The 24450-nt window shown below is 32.7% G+C and overlaps 2 protein-coding genes across 2 annotated transcripts; both read right to left on the bottom strand.

Moving 5' to 3' along the window:
• Nucleotides 1-420: 420 nt before the first annotated feature.
• LOC134238327 (uncharacterized) lies at nt 421-2766 on the bottom strand. Its single transcript, XM_062720453.1, has 3 exons — nt 1947-2766; nt 1463-1546; nt 421-872 (listed from the first exon to the last, which is right to left on the bottom strand). The coding sequence occupies exons 1-3, from the start codon at nt 2764-2766 to the stop codon at nt 421-423; spliced, it is 1356 nt and encodes a 451-aa protein (XP_062576437.1).
• Nucleotides 2767-12034: 9268 nt separating this feature from the next.
• On the bottom strand, nt 12035-23554 carry LOC134238333 (fibroleukin-like). The gene is made up of 5 exons (XM_062720459.1): nt 23287-23554; nt 16395-16520; nt 13684-13851; nt 12410-12642; nt 12035-12082 (listed from the first exon to the last, which is right to left on the bottom strand). The coding sequence occupies exons 1-5, from the start codon at nt 23552-23554 to the stop codon at nt 12035-12037; spliced, it is 843 nt and encodes a 280-aa protein (XP_062576443.1).
• Between the last annotated feature and the right edge of the window lie 896 nt (nt 23555-24450).

Below are 24450 nucleotides of genomic sequence, written 5' to 3'. Positions count from 1 at the left end.
GACCAACATGGTTTAATGTCTTCAGGGGGTACATTGTTTTAGAATAACCTCGTGACAAAAGTTAATTATCATGTATAATTATATGTAATCTAAAAGAAAACCAATATGTGATTTCTGAGTGAATCACCTCCTCCAATGAATCATCTGAAAAAAGTTTTCATTATTACAAATTCCTAATGATGCAAAGTATTATACTCAGTACAAATATGACTCTGTTTAAACATACTATTCTAATTAGATAAGATGACTCAACAATACATGTTGACCACTGCCCCTTTACAAATTGCGTTAGCTGACGACAATATCTGATGATTTCAGGGGCTGACTAAAAAGTTCACAAACATTTGGATTGTTCTTTGTCCACATTTTACACTAAAACAGCTGAGCGTTCTCGATTACATTATCAAAAGAACACTTACTCTAGCCCAACACTACTTCGTTCACAATAGGGTCGTCAAGTGTTGGGTGTGTATAAATATCCTCCCCAAGCCTGTCTATCAATTGTCTTGTGTGTCGTGGCAATAACCAGCAAATTATTTCCCCGTCCTTCTTCGGGTAAAGCCATGATCTACAATACTCAGATACGTTGTCTTTTTCTGCGCAAGTCAGAAAAACATCCACAAATTTAGGATCGTCTGCGAATCTGAGGAAACTGGCGTGCCTAAATAAATCACTTGAAAAACTGACTACAGGAAGGTCAAGTTTTAGAACTGGTCGGTATTTCTCTAAATTGACAAAACTGGATTCCTTGTCATATTTCCTGAAATTGAATCTTTCAGCGACAACATTATACTTCTCAATCCAGTATTCCTCTTCCAGATTGATTCTGTAGGATTGGCAAAGAAGGATCAACATCAATACTGCATCTCCACCTACGAATTGAAAGAGTAAATCATCACACGATGTATTTATTTAATTTTCTTGATTTCTGAAAACCCTTCACATTAATAGAGAAGAGCACAATTTGCAATTGTAAAGAAACACAGTGTCATGTTGATATTAGTACTTTCATTACGCCTGCCTGGAGTGGTTGATATTAGGGATCTCACAACTGTCAATAATTTAAATTTGAATATCCGACAGGAGTATTCGAATACCGGTATATTGGATGAATATTGGATGAAATAAATTAGTCTCGCATTATGAAATATATCTCTTTTTATATATCACTATGAATTATCAGAGACATGGCATTCTGAGATAAATTCAAAAAGGGTTTTCAAAGTAAATCCTACCTTGATACCCCCAACGTCGCAGTTCTATAACAATTTAACCTTATAGATCATTCTGTAGACGATGTAAAAAAAGGTGTTACGTTAACCTAACCCATGAACATAAGATATCAAAAGCATAGTTTAAAATGTTATTATTTTTCATGATTATGTACTGATCATTCCATAACATTTATGTGAATCTCCTCGAGACTTCCTTTTCTTATGATTACATACTTATAATTCCATACCTTTCATGTGGATCTCCTCTAGACCTGTAGAGTCGTGCTCGCTATGATCTTCAGAAGACCTACCCACCCGACACGGCAGACCTGCTAAAAAATCCAAATCAAAGTATGTTAGTAAAACCTGCTAAAAAAAAGCAGCATGTTACTAAAATAAGCAAATGCAGGTATATTTCGAACCTCTATATTTAAAGGACTCGTTTCGAACTCATCATTGATTCAGAAGTATCTGGTGATACTGTGATACCACTGTTTTGTACCAAAAGGATTGACTGATTGATTGAATGTTTGTTGTTTTACTTTGAATTCGAAATGTCAACTTAAAGTAGAAAAGTCACCATAAACCGGTGAAGGACATGAAATTAAGACCTTTACTTCATTTTCAGAGCCAGTAATTAAGTGAGGTTTCTATATCATGCCAACGCCTACAAAGCACGGTGTAATTTACTGTGAGTGTCTATACAGATAAATAAAACACGGTATAGCGTACCTGTCAGTGAGTCCTTGTATGTAAGTCTGTATATGTCCACTGTATTGTCGAAATCTGAACCAACCCAGAGTAGTTGTGTTCTGTCATCGTAACCAATGCCACATTGGAAGCGCTGCCCGTCCTGGGTCGTCAATACCTTAGACAAAATGTTACCATCTTGGTCAAGCAACTCTACTGCGAAAGCGGAAGTATCACACACCAGGATGTGTGAGAGAGCGTCTGTACACACTCCACGGGGATCTAAGGAGTAGCCTGGTTGACCTTTGTAGGAGAAGCGATGTCTCCCTTCACGATCCGTTACAACTAAAGCACCAAGTTTCCAGTCCGACACAATAACGTCTCCATTGCGGTTCTCTGTGACATAGATAGGCAGAAGATACAAATCTTCGCCGGAGTCGTTGTGTTGTATTGTCTGTATGTGTTGTCCTGCATTATTGTAACGGTTGACCTTGCCTGTCTTTGAGTAAGTGTGACGCATCCCGACCAGCAGGTCTCCATTAGTGGGGGAGCTGAAAACACTCCATGCTTCCCTCGGCGCTGTATGCTTTATAAATGTGATATTTGTGTTGTTTTCTATCGACAATTTGTGGATGTTGTACTCACTGTCTATATAAATCAACTCCCCGTCCCTGTTCACAGTGTGAACTCCCCATAAATCAGCAATACCTGTGAGGTGATACAGTATATCGCCCGTTGTGTTTGTCAAGACGATATTTCTTTTATCACTGATCCAGACTCGGTCTGATGTCACGTGGGAAATGTGTACAACAACACTTACACCCGGAACTCGGATGAATCTCTGCCGAACTGCTCTAGACATCTTCAACAGAAATTCATTTTTATTCGTTTGTTTCTACATGCTGTTTTTCCAATACGTAACCTCTTGTTTATTTTCTCATCCAGTGATATTTCTCATACAATCAAAAATTTGTCACTATTTAGTTGCATCAAAATTTTCATGTGCTCACATCCATGAATTGTTTCTTTCTGTGAATTTCTTATGAGATTCTGATTCTAAAACTGTGAGATGTGGAGTCCAATGTGTGTGTGCTCAATCCTTGCTGTATTTGATGTAGAGTACCATTTAACGCTGAATCCTTAATCTTACTGTATGTGATGAAGAGTCCTATGCCTGTGGAATAGAAAGGAATAGAATCTGTTTAAATTTCTTTTGATGCTGCATTAAAAATGTTTGTTTATAAGAATATAAAGAAAAACTTACATTAATGTTAATTAAGCTAGCACTATTTTGAACGCTTCTTTTACTAGTATTTAAATCCTTGTTTGAATTGCCAAATGGTATTCTATTCACAACATTAGGTTCTTCAAAACATTTCTTCCTCTCTAACGTTTAAAGATTTAAATTTATTAAATTTAAAAAATATATATATATATATTTATCACAGCTTATTACATCAGGATTACAAAAGAAGAAGAATCGATACACGTGCCAAAACCACTTGGTAATGATACACACGTAGTGCACCAAGGGTACACAAAACAAACAGGTTAGCGCCATTATAACTTAACGTTAATCATGTTTATCAAAATTGATTTACTTATCTATCAATAATTTGGAAAATAAAGTACAAATACATATATGTATATACAAGTATATGCTTAAAGATTACTGAGAAAAGAAACTTGAAAAAGGTGCCTTTTATATACTGAAATATCTACGTAAGCAAATGCTTTTTCAGCAAGAACTTTTTTAAAGATATGGACCAGGCTCAAAAGAAAATCTTCATGAAATTTATTTAGCAGTAACTATTTCAAAATACCCCTTCTTCTTTAATATTTTGAAAATATGTAAACAAACACTCACAGTCTAAACACTATAGTTCTTCGTTGACACTGATGAATATAGTTGTTTATATATAGGAATGACGCGTTTAAATGGTATCTCTGACATACAATTAGACAACACTAAGATGCATAATTCTATTTATTGCTGTCTGTTGCAAAGTTTCAAATCAAAGTGCTACTTGCCTTGTGTTATACTTACAGACCATTAGAGCTAATCTTGCTGCATTAAGGGATCTATATGATTTTCACTGAAGACGCTTTGTAAGCTTTTAAAAATGAATAATATTAAAAGTATTGAAACATGTAGAAAATAATAACAGTCTTGTTAGGATTTAGAGAGCTCATGGGAGATACATATGTACAATGACCTTTTTAGCATGTTGTTTTTTATGTACCATTCTTTTGACCACACCTGCGTGGCGTAGTTGTTAGAGAGTCTGCTCTTGAGTCGCAAAGTAAAGAGTTGATCCTCTTGTCGCGGGTCCAAATCCCATCGTGAGACGTAGAGTTCGGTCCCTCGGATGAGACTGTATAAACGGAGGTCCTGTGTCGCAGAAGGTGCTGGCTCGAAAAAGATCGTTCACTGCTCAATGGCCCTGAGTGCCGAATATAGGACAAAATGTTAAGCTCTCCACAAACAAGTGATGGCGTCTCCATATAAAGGAAATTTTCTTGAAAGAGACGTTTAACATCAATACTATCAATTAATTAATGACCGACAAAGAGCAAATGGACTTTGTGTGAAATATTGACAAGGGATGCTCCATGGTACCTAATCCCATGTCTGATGTTTTAGAAGTCCGTGTTTCTCTCATTCCAATTTGTATTGATTCACTGAATTTTTGAGCTTGAAAATTTTTGTTATCTCCATGTTTAATGGCACAATTAAACAAATCTGCGTATTTTTGTTTTTGAAATAGATTATTTTAAGGTTTAATATATGTACTACATGTACATGTTTATTCAAATTTTTGATAAAGTGAGCTAATATGCAATAGTAAACAAAGCAAAAGTTTAAATCACCGCTATATTTACACCAGTAAGTATAAATACCTGACAGGTAGATATCATAACACAGGTAAACAGGTCATGTAACCTGAACACGTGACAACACGGACAATACCCCACTTAGCTGGCAGCCATATGATTCATATGATTCTTAGGTCCTTACAACTTTCACAGGAGATAACTCAGAGTTTTTTTCAGAAACGAAAATTGCCTCACGAATATGGTCATTTTAAGTCGGTCTCTCTCTCTCTCATCTTATCATACTTAAAGACCTCATTCTTTTATTATTTTAGATTAATCCATGCTTGCAAGACATGTTAATCTAGAGATATTCTGAGGTACATTTATATGTTCCGCTTAAAAGATTTATCTTAATCACTGTCAACAAATTAAAGAACGTTTTATTTCACAAATATTATATAAGCGTTCAGTTTTTATTTCAGTATCTAGACATTTTTTTTCAGAATGTTTTTTTTCTCAAAAGGACATAAATGAAACATTGATTGACTCTTACTTTTGTATTTATAGAAAGTGGTAGAGCTGCTTGGCAATATATCAAACATCGTGGATATTATAGATGGCGCCACCCGCCACAATGCTCACGCATCCGATGCTGAATTTGATCACGTGGACGGTGCATTCTTAACTCAACATTACCAGTTTATAAACAAAAACTCAATAGTATGACATGAGAAATAATAGCTATCCCCAATTATAGTAATGTTGTATCTTCCCCTCTCTGTTTTTGTTTCAAAAAACTTAATTTAATCGATTACTGAGCTACAATTCAGTAGATTTTGCGTCAATACATAGGTTACAGGCTTGATATCTGAATTTAACACTTCCATATCACTTTCATTAAAACATACTTTTTTAAAATTTGAAAATGTCTTTCATATCTTTTATTTCGATAACATAATTGCTACATTTATTTTAATGTAATTCCAGGACAACTTTAAGAAACACTTGTATATAAAGAAACTTCCTAACATGATTATATTATATATAATTATGAAACTATTTCTATCATAAAGAATTTAATTTTGGGGATATTTCGACGGTTTTCATTACGAATAAAGGAAAATTTCGAGGTTTTCGCAAGAACCTTTCATGATAAAATACAAAGGAATTATGGATGATTCAATCATAGGTATATTTGCAAAGCTGTCCTTTCATATGAGTTCTTAGGTACAGATGTTTTCTTTTAAATACATTTAGAAACACTGGGAGAAAAAAATTAGTATGTAAATAAATATATAAATATATGTTTTCAGTTTTTAAATTATTTCCACAGCAGTAACGTGACGTCAAAATTGAAACTTTTTTGTAGTTTATTTTCCTACTTTTTACTACTATAGTTTATTTTTACCACTTTTAACTTCTTTAGGCATGGTGTTGATCTATCTTTTTCCAAATCCACGCAAGAGATGTTAGAGCTTAACGCAAGGATATTGATACAAAGTTATTAAAACTTTTCAATGCCAGAAAAAACTGTGAAAGAAATTTAAAATAAATACCTTCAGCTCACAGAAAATATAACTTCCCTAGTATTTATTATTTAGAATTAACTTTTCTTGTGTCCTTTTTTTTAATTGCATATATGTATCAATATAACAAGGATTAAAAAAAAAAAAAAAAAGAAGTTTTTGGAAAAGTAAAACGCAGAACTTCTATTTAGAATATATGCAAGTCAAAGTTAACATTGGGTAATAAATCTTAATATTTGTTTATTAAACGCCGTAGTAGTACAGAGACAAAAAAGGACTGCAATATTGTCTCATTTTGCAGTTGATATTTTCAATTTAGGTATTATTGTGACCTCATAAAAACTTCAAAAACATATCCACTGTCTTTAAAATTCTAATACACCTGGTCCCTGTATTGTCAAGCTGACCCAAAGGCTCAGTGACCTTTCAGCAAGTACAGTTCATCACAAAAAATTCCTACTAACTTTTTCATGATAATAGACTTTTTTACACACTGAATTGTCTACCGATTTTTATGTTTTTTTCCCGATCATTAACCAAGATGCACATTTCTTGTTTATGCGATCGGTAGAAGATGCTCACTCCTCCATGTCACCCGATCCCGTCTCTGATGTTTTGCGGGTCACTATTTACACGGCTTCCAATTTGTATTTTCTAAAGCTTTCAGCTTGAATATTGTTCGTTATTTTCATATATCATTGGAGCTATGGCAATCATATTTTGCATGTGAATTCCTGGTGATAAAAGCTTTTTGACTGCAATACATTACACTTTTACTATTGAATTTGGCCCATTTTTGAAAGGTTCACCAAACTTTAACCCAGCTTGGTCCTTGTGCCGGAACGTATAACTCAATTGCTTTAATATTTGACACGCGCATTTCGTCTGACAAGACATTCTCTTCTGTTTCAACACATGTGACCTCTTGACCTTGGAGTCTGGTTTGCTTTGAAAACTTTAATTTTTGATAGAAGTTTTGATTATCTGGTGCTCGGGCTTTCGTATGAAAAAGATGAAAAAATAAAAACATGAAAAATACAAGCAATACAATTCTGTAAACAATTCATAAAACAGGAACACCGGGAAATTCCGAAGTGGAATCTTGTGCTTCTAAGGAGTTAGCATCTCCTGCTGTTTTGTCATATTACCCTGAGCCCTTTGATCGGGTATACGAAACAATGTGTAGTCAAACTTAGTAGTTAAGCGTCTCTCGTCTGTGTATATTATGGCAATGACATCTCTAAGGTTGCAACATTTTCAACATCTTGAACTTGGATTTTGACCTACATTTTATGACCTTGAACCCTGGTCATATGGTTTGAACGGACAATCCTAGGGTTCTTAAATTTTACATGCTTACATATATATGTATCTTATACGTACAAGACATTCTAAAGGGATTCAGGATCTGTGACCCTCGGTCGCTTGCTAAGATGAGCACAAAATTACAACTGGAATGTACTTGATTTGTGCGGTCATAGAATTAAAAAAAAAGTAAATTAAAAATATTTGGTTCGTACCACAAGGGTCCAATTTGAGTATATTCATCGTAAGATTTCTTCATGTACATGATAATTGACTTTTTGGTCTGAGACTTTGACCTACGTTTGCGAAATTTTACTAAACTTCTAAATTGCCATTAATTTTGAACTGTTCAATGTGTATGTCTTGGATTCCAACATGTGTATATCTTTCAACATTGCCGATCTTGACCTTGGAAATTTGACCTATTTTCTTATTTACCTTGGCTAATTTTTTTTCATTTGGTGTTTTGGGCTTTCATATTTTAATTGCCTGTTTCTTATAACAAAATCTTTCTCTGGTTACCATTTTTATTTTTTACATTTGACCTTGATCAGAGACTGTGGCCTTCTTTTGAAAACATTTAACATTGGTCATAAGATCTTAATGGTAGAAGACAAAGCTTTCATATATCTTAAATGTATTTTTTTGTGACAAGGCTTTTTATATACAATTTGATCTCATGACTTCATGACATATTTTTTTTTAACTTTCTAAAGACGTTGCCCAAAAGATTTGAACGTCTAGTTCTAAGCCTTAAACAATTCCAACATTTATTACCTGTTACAAAAGTTTTGCATGAGTACGAATGGTTTTACCTTTGAACTTTATCATAGAGTTTGAGAGTTGACATACTTTTGAAAAAGATTTGCCATCGCAATCACTTCGAAAAGGTACCAAGTATGGCTTGGGGGGATTCATATTTGTTATATATTGGCATTTTTGGGGTCTATTATTTTACCTTATGAATTTTAACTTGGAATTTGACCTAACCTGCCGATTTTAACTTTGGTCGTTACTTCTGAATTTCTGGTGCTTGTGCTCTCTCATATTACCTGTACAAGTGTATAACAAGACCTTTTCGCTGGATACCAAAACGTTTTACCTCTTAACCTTGATCTTGTAATTGAATATTGGAATTATGAATTAAACATTTAAGAATTTTTATTCAACCTATCTTTGTTGGATAATGTACTCAGTAATTTAGTAATATTCTCCCCTATAAGCACATTTGAAGCTAACATCTATACTTTATATATCATGTAATGAATTAATGAAACCGAGAGGTTCTTGGTAAAACGATCAATACATTTTCAAGAAACACATTTAAATTATGTTGTATTCATCAAGTTTTCATTATCAAACTACCTTGTGTTATGTTGGGAAATCATTTTTAAAGATCTGTGGAATAGTCTGAATAGATATGAATAATGAACATGTATTTGAAATATAAAAGAAGTATAAAAATACCAAAATAATGTAAGACACACATATACAATAAAAGATACCGTTTGCTTGTTTAAGGGAATGTGAGAGCACTATGGTATCCACTGCCTATCCATGTACATGTATAGACTCGTATATACTAGCTGAAGAAGACAAGGGAACTCACTGCCCAAGATGACAGCAATGGCGGCCCGATTGTTCTGATTCTGGTTTCATCGATGCGTGGTCATGTATTGATTCTAGTGTTATTTTTGGCACACCTGTGTCTGCTGAATATAACACGAACAGTAGAGGTGGGTACTTTTTGCTTTTGGATGAAGAACGTGCTAATCAGAACAAGTTTAAGATGCCAAAGACAATAATTAGATTGACAGACACACAAGAGCTGTCTTGACAGAGTTCACACTCTATAACCCAAATACTAATATGTTTATTAATGCAGTATCTGTGCTGGAATTTCTCGAACAAGGATTTGCAATGCCATATATTCATTTACGGCCATTTACGAAATCTTTGACCTTTAACGAATGTTCTACTTCATTACAAACCTCTCTAGCTCTTTTTGTTCTATACTTTATTTTTATTTCTGTTGATATTGTGGTGCAGTTGATAACAAACTGTAGAAATGTCATCAAAAGGGTCTGGTTTTGGGTGGAGGTATTATTTGCCTTGATCAGTGCCTGCTGTATGATCCTTTTTGTTGTCCGCAAAAGCATATCAGACAAAACTGAGAAGATGTTTTATGATCAACAATATACAGGAGAAAACAATTTCATTAATTACTACCAAATAATTGTACTGAACATTGCAATCCAGTTTGTATTGGGTATCATTTCATTTTTTGCCTTTCTAAAAATTTCAAGGGCCTTTGAGTACAGCAAGACATTTTCGGTTTTCTGGAGAGTGATTTATAAGTCTTCCAGTCCTTTACTGGGGTTTTCTGTTGTCTTTGGCATCACACTGTGTGCATTTGCTTCTCTGATATATATACTTTTCGGGAAGTCTGTTTACAGCTTCAGGAACATCATCACCGTTTTGGGAAATTTGGCGAACACACTCGTTGGGAGAAATAATGTTGCAATATTAATGAAAGTCTCACAAGTTTTTGCTATGTTCTTTTATTTCACTTATGGGGTTTTCGTCATTTTTCTGTTGCTTAATATATTTGCTGCAATTTTGAACAAAACAATAGACATAGTGAAATTGAAGAACGTTAACAGAAGTGCTGAACTTGTATTTGGTATCGGCGATTATGCTCGAGCCTCTCTGAAGATATCATTATTTTGATTTCGACAACCGTTTCTCGCAGCAAAGAGAAAAGAAAAGTAAATATCACCTCTCTCTCTCTTCTTTTTTAGCAAATTCAACGGAATAATTTTAAAACAATAGGAATTGAAAGAGAATTTTGCTAAAGAAGAAAAGCTTGGCACCTTTATAAAATAATTTTTGTATACAATGACAGACGAGATTCTTTATGGTTAAAGCAGACAGAACATCGATACATACGCAGTTGTTTACATACTTCTACAACTCTTCTGGGCATACCAGGCGAAAATAAAGGACAAGGAATGGTAGCACCAAATCTGGCCCATTGTTTTACTTAAAAACCAGAATACAGTAAAAAATTTTGATAGTTAGCAGTTACGAACTTGAAATGATGCCTATTTTAAAACCAGAACTAATTTTGATTCAAATCTTACCCGGATGGCTCTAGAGTGTGTAGAAGTGTAATATTTTCCCAAATTTCCTCAATACCGGTGGCATTTCGTCAAGTATACTGTCATTTTGGGAAACAAAGAGCGCAATCTTGCTTATCTGAGACTTTTGAAAATAATTTGCATCTGATGCTTATTCATGAAATTGATAAATTTGGTAGATAGGAAGCGTGTGTCCTATGTTTTCTGAAACAAAATGTGCTGGAAAATCAATGAAAAATTGTATAAAAAATGAGAAAACTCGGAAATTGACATACCGGTATCTTTTGATCTTCCTGTGACTTCTTAGAACTTAGAACCAATACACCCTTTTTGGCATAGTTTTATTTATAAACTGTTTCATCATTCTTTAAGACAACCTTAACCAGGGGGCCAAAAAGGGATTTTAATCTATCATGTCCTTTAACAACATATTTACACAGAAATTGAGGACACTTTATTTTGGACAATATAACTAATGCTTTTTTAAACATGATATCTTATTTGTCCATGTGCTTTCTACTTTTTGCCCAAATTTTGGAATAGGGCTTAGTACTGTTGTAAACATTGTGACCTTAAGCTGATAACCAATAACTGTTTAATAAAAAGTCATTTTGCAGTATCATTTGCAAATGATACTAAAATGCTGTGATTGAAGCATGACAATTTTGTTTAAACACAGAGAGTTTAGATGGAGTCACAATAGATCGTTGGTAAAACGTGGGGACAATCTTTGATTGGTAAACATCGGGGCTAAGATGACATAGTTATTGTGGCTTTTGGGCCTATTGATGCATATGCTCCTTTCGTTGATTAGATTTCTTCTATTCTAATTTTCTCTATCAAACGTAGCGATTTGATAAAATCGAAAGAGTCAACAAGGATAAACAACTATGATATTTCACACACCATGCATGATGATGATGATGATGATGATAATGACACAGTTGAAGAAAAAACTACAGAAAAAATATCGAGCTAGAGGAAGATCTGGAATTAAACACACATAACCTTTTGAAATATATATGACGAAGTTCTTATGGTTCATCTCTGCCAAGTGGAATGTCTCGTAAAGTACAACTGATTTATAAGTAGAGATATTCCTTTCTAATCATACGATTCAAAATTGTTGTTTTGATATAAAATACATTCTTTATACAAGAGATTTATCACAATTTTAGTTTATTTTCCACCTGTATTAGACTAAATAATGTAGCTTGATAATCAACGTAAATAAAAGGAATTTATGTGTCTGTTGACAATGATAAACAAGAATGAACAAAATGTCCCATTCTCGTAAAAATTTAATGCATTTAATGTTTTAATGTTTAATGCATTTAATGTTTCAATGTACCCTTAAAGAAACTCGTAGTTTCTCTTGAAGAATCCTAATCTGTAAGGTAAAACAAAGATACAATATACATATTTCAAAAATTACTTAGGAATTTAAACCTTACCTTCCTCTGAAAGTGCATGTTTTATATCAAAATTGGAGATGGGCCTTAACATACTATGAAATAAACCAAATCCATTTAAAATGTTACGAAGTCATGAAAAGCTTGATAATGCACTCAAAAAAATTTCTAATTTGGATCTAGTAATGTATTATCAGTAAATGACCTATCTAATGACGTTTGGTCAAGAAGACACACATCTAATGACGTTTTGTCGACAAATGACGTATTTAGCGATGTTTTATCATCATTATCGTAGCCCTCACGTCTGTCCCAGATTTGACAGTAGGAAGCCAGAGTCTCTTCCAGTCAGAAGAAGACCACGGTCCGTTAAGGAAGGCGTAGTGACAAGAATTAAACCACCATCCTCCTCTATTAGTAAGAGCACAGTTGCCACCGTTATAGTTAAGATTCTTGTCGTTGTCATTGTCGAACGTACTAAAAGCCATCCCGGACAGATCAGAATTATCAGGCCTCCCTGTGTTTACCATACTGTCACCTACAAAATCAAAGAAAAACAAACATTACTATTTACAGTCAGGTAGGTATTACAGCTTTTATCGCCTCCGCTTTCTTAAAGCGAGTGGAAATTAAATTGATCACATTCGTCTGTCTGTCTAGCTGTTTGTCTGTCAGTCTGTTCTTTTGACACAAAAAAATTTACCTTGGTCATATATATTTGGTTTAGAAGAGATAGGGTTTTCTCATTACACATTTATATAACTTGTGATAAGACTTTTATAAATGAACATTGATGTTTGACCCCTTGACCTTAAAGTTTGAGTCAGCTTTTTCATATTAAACCTGTGTATTGCCTGTGACAAGACTCTTCTAAATACACTATGAATTAAGACCCCATAACCGTGATCTTCAAGTTTGACCTACTTTATAAAACATTAGACTTAAAATTCGTTATATGTTTTAATGTTAAGAGATACGGCTTTCATGATAAACTTGTAAATTATCTGTGACAATAACTTCCTGAATACACTTTGATAATTTGAACCCATGACCTTGAACGTGATGTTTTACATAGTTTTCAAAATCTTAAACATTACTCATGACTTCTAAATGAAGAGACTTAGGCGTTTCATATTAAAGTTGAACATGGCTTGGGGCAAGACCTTTCTAAGTACACTATGATTTTTGGTCTCATGACCTTGTCCTTGAAGTTTGACCTAATTTTCAAATAAAGTTCATTCATCTTAATAACTTTTGATTGAGAAGAGATAGGGCTTTCATAGTAGACATCTGCATTTCCTGTGACAAGATACACGTACAGATATCTGAGCATGCTACATAATTTCTGACCCCTTGAAGTTGACCCTCATGATCGACCTTATTTTAAAATAAAGTCAACTTCTGTGATGGCTTCTGAATGACATATGAAAGGGCGTTTATATTTGAAACAATATACCATAAAATGTTACATTTCCCCCAGAAAGACTCCAAAACAGGGACCTCATTTCTTTGATTTGGCTTGTTATTTTATAATTATTATTTATTTCCATCAGGTGATATACTTTCTACCATCACGTACCTAAGCTGCCCGTGACATTCCCCGCCAGAAAGATTTTATAATTCTCTACTTCATTGGACACTGAGAATTGATCGTACAGCTCATAGAGTGTGGTTCCATTTACCAGTGTGATGGAAATATATAGAGATGAGTTCCTTTCTTTTGTTATCTGATGAATGACGTCATTTCCTGTGAAGTATGTATGAAATCAATTAAATGATACTTAATTTACAATACAAAGTTTGTCTTTTTATAGATATACTCTAAGAAAGACATTGTGAAACAGATATCCAGCAAATGGCCGTCTTGTTAAACATGATATTGTAATTTATAAAATCAACATGGCCTGTAAATCAGAGAATTTGATATCTGTTCTCTCTAAGCAGGAAACTGAATGCACCTGTAAGAGTCCATAAAGAGCAAATTATTGACGTTGTCAATAGTTGTTTACTATCTATACTTTTAGACAAATAGATTTTACAAAAAAAAAACTTCGAAACGGGTGCATCATAATTTTCACTTACTCCTCTAACAAATACGATATTCAAATGATGTTTGTAAACTATCTTAAGATTTCACTCGCATAGTAGTATAGTATATTAAATTAAACGTCTACTTTATTCATCTATGAACAGTCAAAAGCTAGCGAAAACGTGAGTAGGGTGGCGTTTCCAGTTGGTGGATCTAAGCTACTAGCAATTTTTTAATGAAACTGACAACAAGCAATCGTTTACTATTTATTTCAGAAGATGTCATCAGTGATGAATTATTCAATCAAAACGTGATTTGAATGATATAGAATAAGTTCACAGTAACTTACGTTAAATTCGAATTAAACTCTTCGAGAAAACAGGGCTTAAACACAAAAAACGTAAGAAATTAAGATCATGGATAAAATATTACTTAGTGTCTTTTATTTTCATTACTTTTTTTAAGTATATACGTTTTATTTTAAGTTTTTAATACAAACAAACGGTGAAATATATATATACATGTAACAGACTTAACAAATTACATCACAAACAAGACAATGTGACAATATTGACTTAATACCATGAAACATGAATTCAGAAATATTTTATTTCAAGAGAGTTGAATTTTTTAAGAATGAAGGCATAGAAAAAAAATTAAAGAAAATGTTATACATGTAGCTAGTTTCTACGCGACAAAGAGGTACAGGAGAGCGGAAATAGGACATCCTTGCCTTGTGCCTCTTGTCATTTCGCTGGTTTGAGAAAGCCAGCCGCTGTTTTTCATTTTAAACATTGGATATGTATATAAAATCTTTGCCCACTTTAAAAAATGATTGCCAATTATAATTCTTAGTAAGACTTGGAAAAGAAAATTCCATTCAACCGAGTCAAAAGCTTTTTCAAAGTCTAAGAAAAAAAAATACCATCTGAATTTTCCCTTTCACAGTATTCAAAGACGTCAAGTACTAATCTAGCATTTTCGCCGACATATCTTCCTTTTATGTATACAGTCTGATTTTTGTTAATTAACCTTTCTAATATTTTTTTGTAAAAATAAGGCAATGATTTTGTAATCTGTGTTCGTTAAACTAATCGGTCTATAATTTTTATAATTATCTTATTCGCCCTTTTTATAAATACGTGATATAAAAAAAATATTTTGAAACCCTCTCCTCAATCCATTAAGTTTAGATCTTATCCGCGCCCTTTTTTGTCATATATAGCGTCGTTTTCAGTCTTTAAATGTTATCAAAATTTTCTACATTTTATTCTTCCATATCTTCTATTTTCGCGTTCCATTGCTCTTATCTGTTGTTTAATTGATTTTTTGTTCATTTTTTACAAAATATATAGAGAAATCGTCAACCTTTCGTTTAATCAACTCCAATGTCATTATAGGGTTTAAAGAAGAATTCATAATATGAATAATGTCTAAAAAAAATTGTATTTTTCATCGAGATAGGAAACATTTAGTTTCCAATATCCGGGACCTTTAATTTTGTCATTTTATCATTAATTCAATATCAGAACTAAATTTTAAGTATCTACATGTATGGTCACTCATTCTACTTCCGTTTGAATGGGTACCTGTTTTTTTTATCTCAATATCTGTAATGCTATAATAAAAAGAATCATTAATAAAAATATAATCTATGCGACTTTTAGGGTCACTTTATGCATCACACCAAGTGAAACCTGACAATGCTTTGTTTTTTCCCATGTCACCATGTTATAATGCCTTATCAAATCTGTTAAAGATTTACACTTTTATCAGCATTATTAAAATTGCTTAACCGGCAGTTAAAGTCTTCAAAGACTATAATATTTTCGTTGACACAACTTTTTGAAATAAAATTCTTTTTTTTTTTAAATCCACCCCTCTTCTTAATTTCATTAAGGTTCGCTACTGATGTGTACATACAAACATTATTGTTTCAAAATAATACAACAAATCAAAGATCCGATTTTAATGATATCTAAACTTACCAATCCAAACATTGTGTTCCGGAGCACCAAAACCTTTTTTATAATCCGCCCAATTTCTGTCAAAGCTCAGATTTCCATTTATTCGTTTTTGGATTATCTTGAAAAGATATGCAGTAAATAATGGTTATTTTGACAAGCATCGTGTTTTGAATTTAATGGGCTCAGAAAAATATGCTTCCTGACTCTTAAAAGAAACTCATATAAAAAAGTTACGAATTCCAGATTACATGTCATGAAGCCATTGCTTTATTGATAAACCTACTGTCTATCCGCCTTCCTGTGTATCCATATCACAGTAAACTGTAACAGGACTGGTGATGGTTCCATAAGGATATATCTGATACACGTCTGAACTTCTGTAACCAGCTTCGCAAAGGTCTTCACAATCAGAAGGTAATGCTGAAAAAGATATAAATGTGTCCATATGACATGAATTCCCCGCACAAGGAACGTTTGCTTTGCCAGTGTGAAATTCTTTGGTCAGAGGTAATGCTAAGATATTATGACAGTAAGATAAATCATTCTACTTCTTAAGGTATCACCTGATTCCACCTCTAATGTTTACAGAGGTCAATCTTTGCTTTGCTCCCAAATTGTATTGTTAAAATAGACCTTTGAGCATGATTACTCTTACATATAAACTTTTAAAAAAACTTCAAAATGAAGGAATAGTGAGGTCAAGGTCATTGGAAACGTCAAAGTATGAAAATATACTACAGCTCTGCGCACTTTTAAAACTCACGTGGTTTTTCGTCACAAATTTACGTCACTTGGTTTCAATGCGTAATTGTGTAACTAGAAAATATTCTACAGCTCTGCGCAACAAAACATTTTTATACCATTAACTATTGACTGGGCTGTGTTTGTGTCATGTGATTAGGGAAAATTATGTCATGTAACTAGTATGTATTAATAACTAGTCAGTTTGTCATTAAATGTATATTTTGTTTTAAGCCCAGCCAATTAATTGTTATATACGTTTTTTGTATATGTAATGTAGTTTTAGTTTTAGTCACCCCCATTTGTTAGTTCAATAATTGACATTTTCACTCAGTTGTGTTTTTTAATGATTTATACAAAAGGGTCAGCAAAAACAAGCTTCAAATAGCCAAAATTGTCTTTCTCATTACAGGAAATTTTGTGGATATAAATATATCTGTAGAGGATTTTATTTAATCTGTTACTGTTTTGATTACATGGAGAAGGAACGAAATTTTGAACAATAATTCCCGTTTATCTGTCTAAAAAATTTTAAAAAGGTTTGTCTAAAAGTATTTTTTCTTATAATTTAAAGGCTTAATGCAAATGTAAATATTATTCTCTATGTATAATCATGCACTTCTTAGTAATAAAAATAAGCAGAACACGAATCCCTCCCCAATACGGAATATGACTAAATTTTGCACTTTGTTGTGTTGTTCATCTGTAATATTTTTATTAAGCATTTTACATCTTATTCGTTAAATTTATAATAAACTACTCAATGCTTTTTCAGTACTTTAAGTAAAAAAAAATCTGTTAGAGAGTACACTCTTTCCACAACATATTTCGGTATTCCGGTTTCAATAAAACAGCAGACAACATTATATTTAAAGTCTTGATATTTTTCACCTTTCTATATGAAAAGACAAAATTCTTATCATTGAATGTTGTCTTTGTTTTGAAAATTTACGAATAATCTGAGAAACCTTCGAATAAGGATTTGGGAGATTTTTAACACGTATATATATTGGTGATAAACTTGCAGTTCTTTGAACCGGGATGAAGAGTTTAAACAAATGGCTTAAGGAATTTGCAAGAGCTGTGATTTCGATTCATTGATCTATGTCTTTATTCTTAACTTTACAAGGATATGTTTCATTTGAAAACTATAAGGTAGAAACTTTGTATTACAGTAAAAGTAATGATAGCCGATCCTAAAATATATCATATGCAAAAATGTTAATCACGTCGCAATATCCATATTATATGCGAGGCTTTTTGAGGCTTTTTTATCTGCTGATTGCATGAAAACTTCATCGAAAAAAGGTTGATTACCTAAATAGCCTTTGTCACTTCATCAGAAGTCCTGAAAAGAATGTAAGAAACGCCTTGTTGTTTCAAGATAGAAAAATCTGTCTACAGTTTTGTCTTCCGTCTCTGATGCACTTTGTAAAATTTTTATTTGACAAACAGTTCTTTTGACAGAAAATGGTAATGGTAATACTTTTTCTAAAGGGAAAATGACGTCGTTTTTGGCATTTCAGTGTTTACTCCTAATCATTCCCGTAAAATAACATTTTCAAACTAGTAGGCGTTACAGTGAATATTAATTCTGTATTCAAATTACAATATTTGGGAAAGTTGTTCTACCGCACATATGACTGGATGAAATTGAAAAGGTGCGCAAAGTCATAAGACTCGGCCTCGTTTATCTGTAAATGTATTGATTGCATGGAGAAGAAATGAAAAATTGAACAACTAAGAGACTAATTGTTCTCGAACAATTAGAGGTCTTTTAACTTTCTCTGAATTCAAATTTCATTTTTTAAGCGGTTAGCTTCGCTAACCGCTTTATGGCATGTGTCCGATTTTTATCGACACCGGAAACTTCCATAAGGCGCTACCTATCGACAACGGAAACTTCAACAAAGCCTCTATATACCTAGTACCTATGATTTGTTTCTAACACATATAACATACGTTAAATAAAATCAAGACTACCAAAACAACATAATCTTTCGGTTTTTTAATTTTTTTCTGATTTTGTTTGTCAATGAAATAAATTTATAATTGTTGTATTGAAAAAAGTTTATGTATAGGAGCATTTGGTGTCGAGATTAAATTTCCGTGACGTCAGCTGATGGCGATCGGGACCTGTGACGAAATTCGAAGTCAGCATGAAGTTTAGCTGATAACATTATCAACGCGTTAGATTTAAACTTTAGGAAGAAATGTATAGCGAGAAATATCATATTTGAACCCAATGTTACACGAAAACCAGTAGGCATTTCCGATTTATGTGTTAAATTGAAGCCTGAATCGAACAGGTGGTCAAAATGGCATTGGACACCTTGTGTAATTATATGTAGAGGGGTAGAATGTTTCGATGTTTCGATATTTGGCTAATTTAGAGACTTACTGATCAAAATTCAGGTGCCTGTGATTGATCATAAGGCACCCCTCATGAACAATAAATATTTGACCGAATTATGCTACTGGGCACAGGGAGGACGGGTTAATTACTCGCTAAAGGGGTTGAAGCTTATTACCGACTGCAAAACATCGGAGAATCTCTCGATCGAGTTTCATTTTCCAAAATATTAAGGCATCCCTTTAATTAACTTTAGTAATACTAGTACACGAAGAAAGCCTTTATATAAAAATACTGAATACATTTGTAAGTTGTACAGTAATGGATTACTTCCATAATGAAACGTTTGTTTTCTTCTCCATTTTTTCTCAATTGAAATTATTTAAAAGATGACAAAAGCTTTGTTTCCAGGGATAAATTCTGTACTCAGTTATTACAAACGATTTTAAACGATCACATTTAAAAAAAAAATAATAATGGGAGCCTGAAAATGCTAAAATTAATTTTTAAAAATTGGAGAAAAAAAATTTATTAAATCGGCAATTGATCCTTTTCTCAAAATCAGCCGATATAAAATATGCACAGAAAAAAGAGGCATGAAAAATCTTGACTATAAGCACAAATTGAAAATTATATCTAATGAATGATTATTTTTGAAAGTTTGCTAAATTCCTATGCAAGGTATAAGTTGTAAAAATACTTTTTAAATTTGAATTTGTCCAATTTGTTAATTATCATTTTGAGCCTTTGAGAAGAAATAAAAATTAAAATACAGATGCTTACAGACATATTGATAGAAATTCGCATACTTGTTATTAGTAAAAAAAAAACAATGTATTGCTTATGCGACATATTGAAGAAAGTGACAATGATACCTAGGTAATTCTTGCAATGGACAATTTAATTGTTTGTTATACACTGACTTTTAGTGAACCTTTGAATTTTTAAAATACTAGTATTGATGGATTAAACAACAACTTTCCTTTTCACACGGGTTTTTTTTTTTTCACAATATTTCATGAAAAATATTTGCCAAATACTCAGTATATGTTCGTTTATACATATCGTGCAAGACTCTTTTTTAAATAATTGTCATATATCATTTACTTATTCGAACATTTAATTGTATGAAAAGTCAATAATGTACATTTCTTAAAACTTTATTATCTTGTTTACTTGTCTTTCTTCCTGTGAGAGAAATAGTTCATAATATTAATAAACAGATGTACTCAGTATCTGTATCAAAATACAGAATGAACAGTGATCGGTCTCAAAAGAAAAACGGATCCTTGAAAGTTCCGGTGCCTAGGAGAAGTAAGCATCCCCAATGACAGGTCACACCTGCTGACCTGCAATGAGCCTACGAACTGAAGCCCTCTGAAATTAATTATTTCTCTGGTCGTCCATCCGTTTTTCCCAGACTAGCCAGCTAAAGATCTATGTACAGTACTCCACATCAATTAATCTAAAGAAGTTGAATTATCATTTTATTTTCTTTTTGAGTTGTTTGCTATCGTAGCCTTTATAGTTACCTAATCATGCCAATTTCAGAATCAATAGAGCATGAAAGCCAATTAAATTTGCAACATCAACATAATTTTTTTCGTTCTGAGCACTTTTGGACGCCACCAAGGGAGACAATTAGGGAGAAATTTTTGACATTGAACTTCCTGTCTTTCAAACTGAAAATCTCAGGTTGATATTTTGAAACAAACATTTGTGACATCAGTCTGGGATGTTATTGGTTATACCATTTAGTTAAGTACTACAAAATTCAGTGTGTCTGCTTCTTCGCTGACGACACTGGAAAAAAATATGCATGCCTACTTTAATATCATCAATCAATGCATTTTTTGTTATTGTACACTGTACATATTCGATGAAAGCATGCTAACCGCTTTTCAGTACTTTCAGTACTTTGATTATATATCGCATTAGATTCAATTTCATGAAAGAAATTGTTTAAAATGTGAAAAAATATAAAATTATAAATATGTGGAAAAGAACTTGACCTGAAAAATATTCAAGGACAAAAAACACATTGCAATTAACCCCATGCATCTCCGACTTATTATTTTAAAGTTATAAGGTTTAAAAGTAAGCACAAAGACGTTAAACTTAAAGGATGATAACTAAAATAAAGGGCCATTACATTCCCTCGGCATTGAATAGTTTGAAGTTGTTTCTAAAGACTCCAAAGACATTTGTGAAGTTTTTGTGTCTCTACGCTTAACAGTTTCCAGGGAGGAGTGATAACATGGTTTTTTTTCATAAAGGGCACTAACTTTTTTTTGGGTTCAATCTTCGGGAACAAGATTTAAATCTTAGAAATAGTTTTAAGAGTGCATAAAAATTATGCAAAGACAGATAGTATATGGTGAAAGAGAAAAAGAGATATCAAAAAAAGCTAAATTTCTCATTTTTGGAATTACCTTGAGCTTTGAACTTTGCAAAAATTTTAATGTTAAAGGGCAATGAATCTCATGCAGCTGGTCCCACGTCTCCCCATCTTATCGTTTTGATTTTTTTTTAATTATTTGTAAATTAAGAGGTAGAGTTTACCTGTGTTGCCTTGATTTGATTAAATACTTTAATATTAACTGATAAATTTTGTATTCAAGTTCAGATATTCACCCAATCTAGAATATTTTTTTTTATAAATATAGAGTTCATTAATACATGTACCATAAATAAAATTAAGATAAAATACTTGATATACATGTACGTGATTGAAAGCACTGAACAATTATTTCTTCAAATAATTTTTTTTTTTATTTTAAAAGGCTTATACAATTAAGAAAAAAATCGCAATTTAAACTTAACATCAAAATCATCTAAAGCAAAATTCATTTTAATTTAATAAGCTGTATTGGAAATAACTAGAGGTACTGTGAGCAATGAGCTCACTAAATGATACCCCCGCCTCTCATAATGTCCATGTTTTGCTATATATCGTTTTACGGTAGCGTGTAAAGAGGAATAACTCCTGATATCTTATGTTATTCAGAAGCCGCCATATCTCACGTCATTGGTAAGAATATAATGGCAATGTCCATCTTTTGCTATGGTAAACCTGAAATACGTGTCGGATCAAAAAGTAAAATAGGAGGTGCACAATCGCAATATGTAATAAAGATTCTGTGAAAGTTTCATTTAATTTTACTCAGTGGTATAAGAAGAGTTGCGGATAAGAGATGGGTACCCCAAAGCGTAACAGACAGACGGACGGACGGACGGACGTACAGACAGCTTGACGTACAGACAGACGGATTACAAATTACAATATACCCTCCCACTTTTCAAGCGGGGGAGGGGGGGTTAAAAAAATGACACATGATTGATAGATTTTTCCGGTTTAAGATATTCCTGTCTAAAAAAGAATGTTACATACATATATATTCAGCAAACTTTCATTTCACCGATCTTTAAGACACTAATATGAACTAGAGGTACTGTGAGCGATGAGTTCACTAAATGTTACCCTCCGTCTCCTTATAGTTATAATCACAAAGTCCATGTTTTGCTGTGGCTGGGAAACCCAAAATATGTGTCGCATCAAAAAGTTAAATAGGAGGTACACAATAGCAATATGTAATACAGATTCTGTGAAAGTTTCATCAAATTTCATTCAGTGGTATTAGAGAAGTTGCGGATAAGAGATGGGTACCCTAAAGCGTAACAGACGGACGGAATTAACGATTACCATATACCCTCCCGCTTTTCAAGCGGGGATATAAAAATATTGCTGAAGTTTAGAAACTAAAGTTCAAATTTTAGTGGTTTTATATTTTTTGTTTAAGTTTTAAGCTTGCAGTAAATAAAGATACAATATTAACATCAAATGAAACATGTCAAAAAAAAGCCAGACAATTGGTGTTTTTAATTGTTGCTAAAAATTATATTTATGAAAAATATAAACCAATGGATAAAATATACAAGTTGTGTTTCTAAAATTACTCAAATATACATTATGATACGGGGGGAAATTGAACTCATTATTTTCTTGAAACAAATGTAATTGCGATTATAATCAAGAGCCTATATAGAAAATCTTGGCTACATTTGTAAAACAAAATTAAAAATATTACTTACAATGATACGAATAATATCTCCAGTTTGCCTCATCCGCCATTTCGGGCGTGATGATTTTCTTATGGAGACGGCACTTCTTTAACTGAGGGCTGTATCCAAAGAATCCACACGAGCTTTGACACAGGGCAGCACATTCTATCAACGAATCAGAGTTGTATTCTCCCAGGAGCTCTTTATTAGATTTCTTTTCAAATTCCAATATTGGGGTATATTTCTGCAAGATAATAGTAGCTTTAGACACGATAAAAAAGAAACACAGAAGACCCATAGACTACTCATATTGTTTTCTGTATGCAATACTTCCTATTGAGTTTCTGTGATAATTAGATTATTAGTCTTTTTGATGTCATGCTTAAATACGTTACATTTATAAGCGCTGAAACTGATTGGTTAGTTGATACGCATTCGTATTTAACTATATTAAAATATCGATTTTGTTTCATTCATATTCATTCTTATTTGACCAAGAATTAGAGTCATGCCTAAAATCTTAGAATTTTAGGCAGCAAGAAAGTTTGAGTTGCTGCTGGTAAAAATAATTCTAGAAAAAATGAAAATTTCAGATACAGTATTTTCAAGAATACTTCTTTTATACAAATTGTTTTAAAGATTGCACAAAGGAAAAGAATCAGGACGACACACTACACAAACTAAGTTATGATTGATTGATTGTATATCGTTTAACGTCTCTCTCGAGAATCTTTCACTCATATGGAGACAAGTCATAAAAGACAAATTAAATGAAATATCAAAAGGCATTTACAAGAATATCAATATTTTCGAAGTGAAGTAATTACAGTATGAATATTATACATTATATTAATGTTTATTATACCTCTGTGAATTTGTTCAATATAAAAACATGATGAATAAGCATGCTATCTTTTCCAAACAGCCCCTACTGTGAAATAGTTTTCGTGCTATCTGCCAATGGTGAAATAGTCATCAAACTATTCACCGGCAGCATTCTGTTTCCCTCGCTTTTCATCTCGGAAAACTTCTAGTTTTATACGGATTGTGACGCGTATATATTATGACGTAACAAAAGTTAAGTCAGCATCGGTATACTATGGAATATCATAAGTGTGTGTCCCCTGAACTCCCAAAAGTTAACCAAAGATAAGTCAGCATCGGTATAATAAACACCTATTTATGACTATTTGG

This window comes from Saccostrea cucullata, unplaced genomic scaffold (assembly GCF_032062105.1).
Source record: "Saccostrea cucullata isolate Sc308-1 unplaced genomic scaffold, CSIRO_AGI_Scuc_v1 ctg3219, whole genome shotgun sequence".
Lineage (NCBI taxonomy): Eukaryota > Metazoa > Mollusca > Bivalvia > Ostreida > Ostreidae > Saccostrea > Saccostrea cuccullata.
The sequence above is the reverse complement of the archived record's forward strand: the minus strand, read 5'-3'. Positions and strand labels throughout refer to the sequence as shown.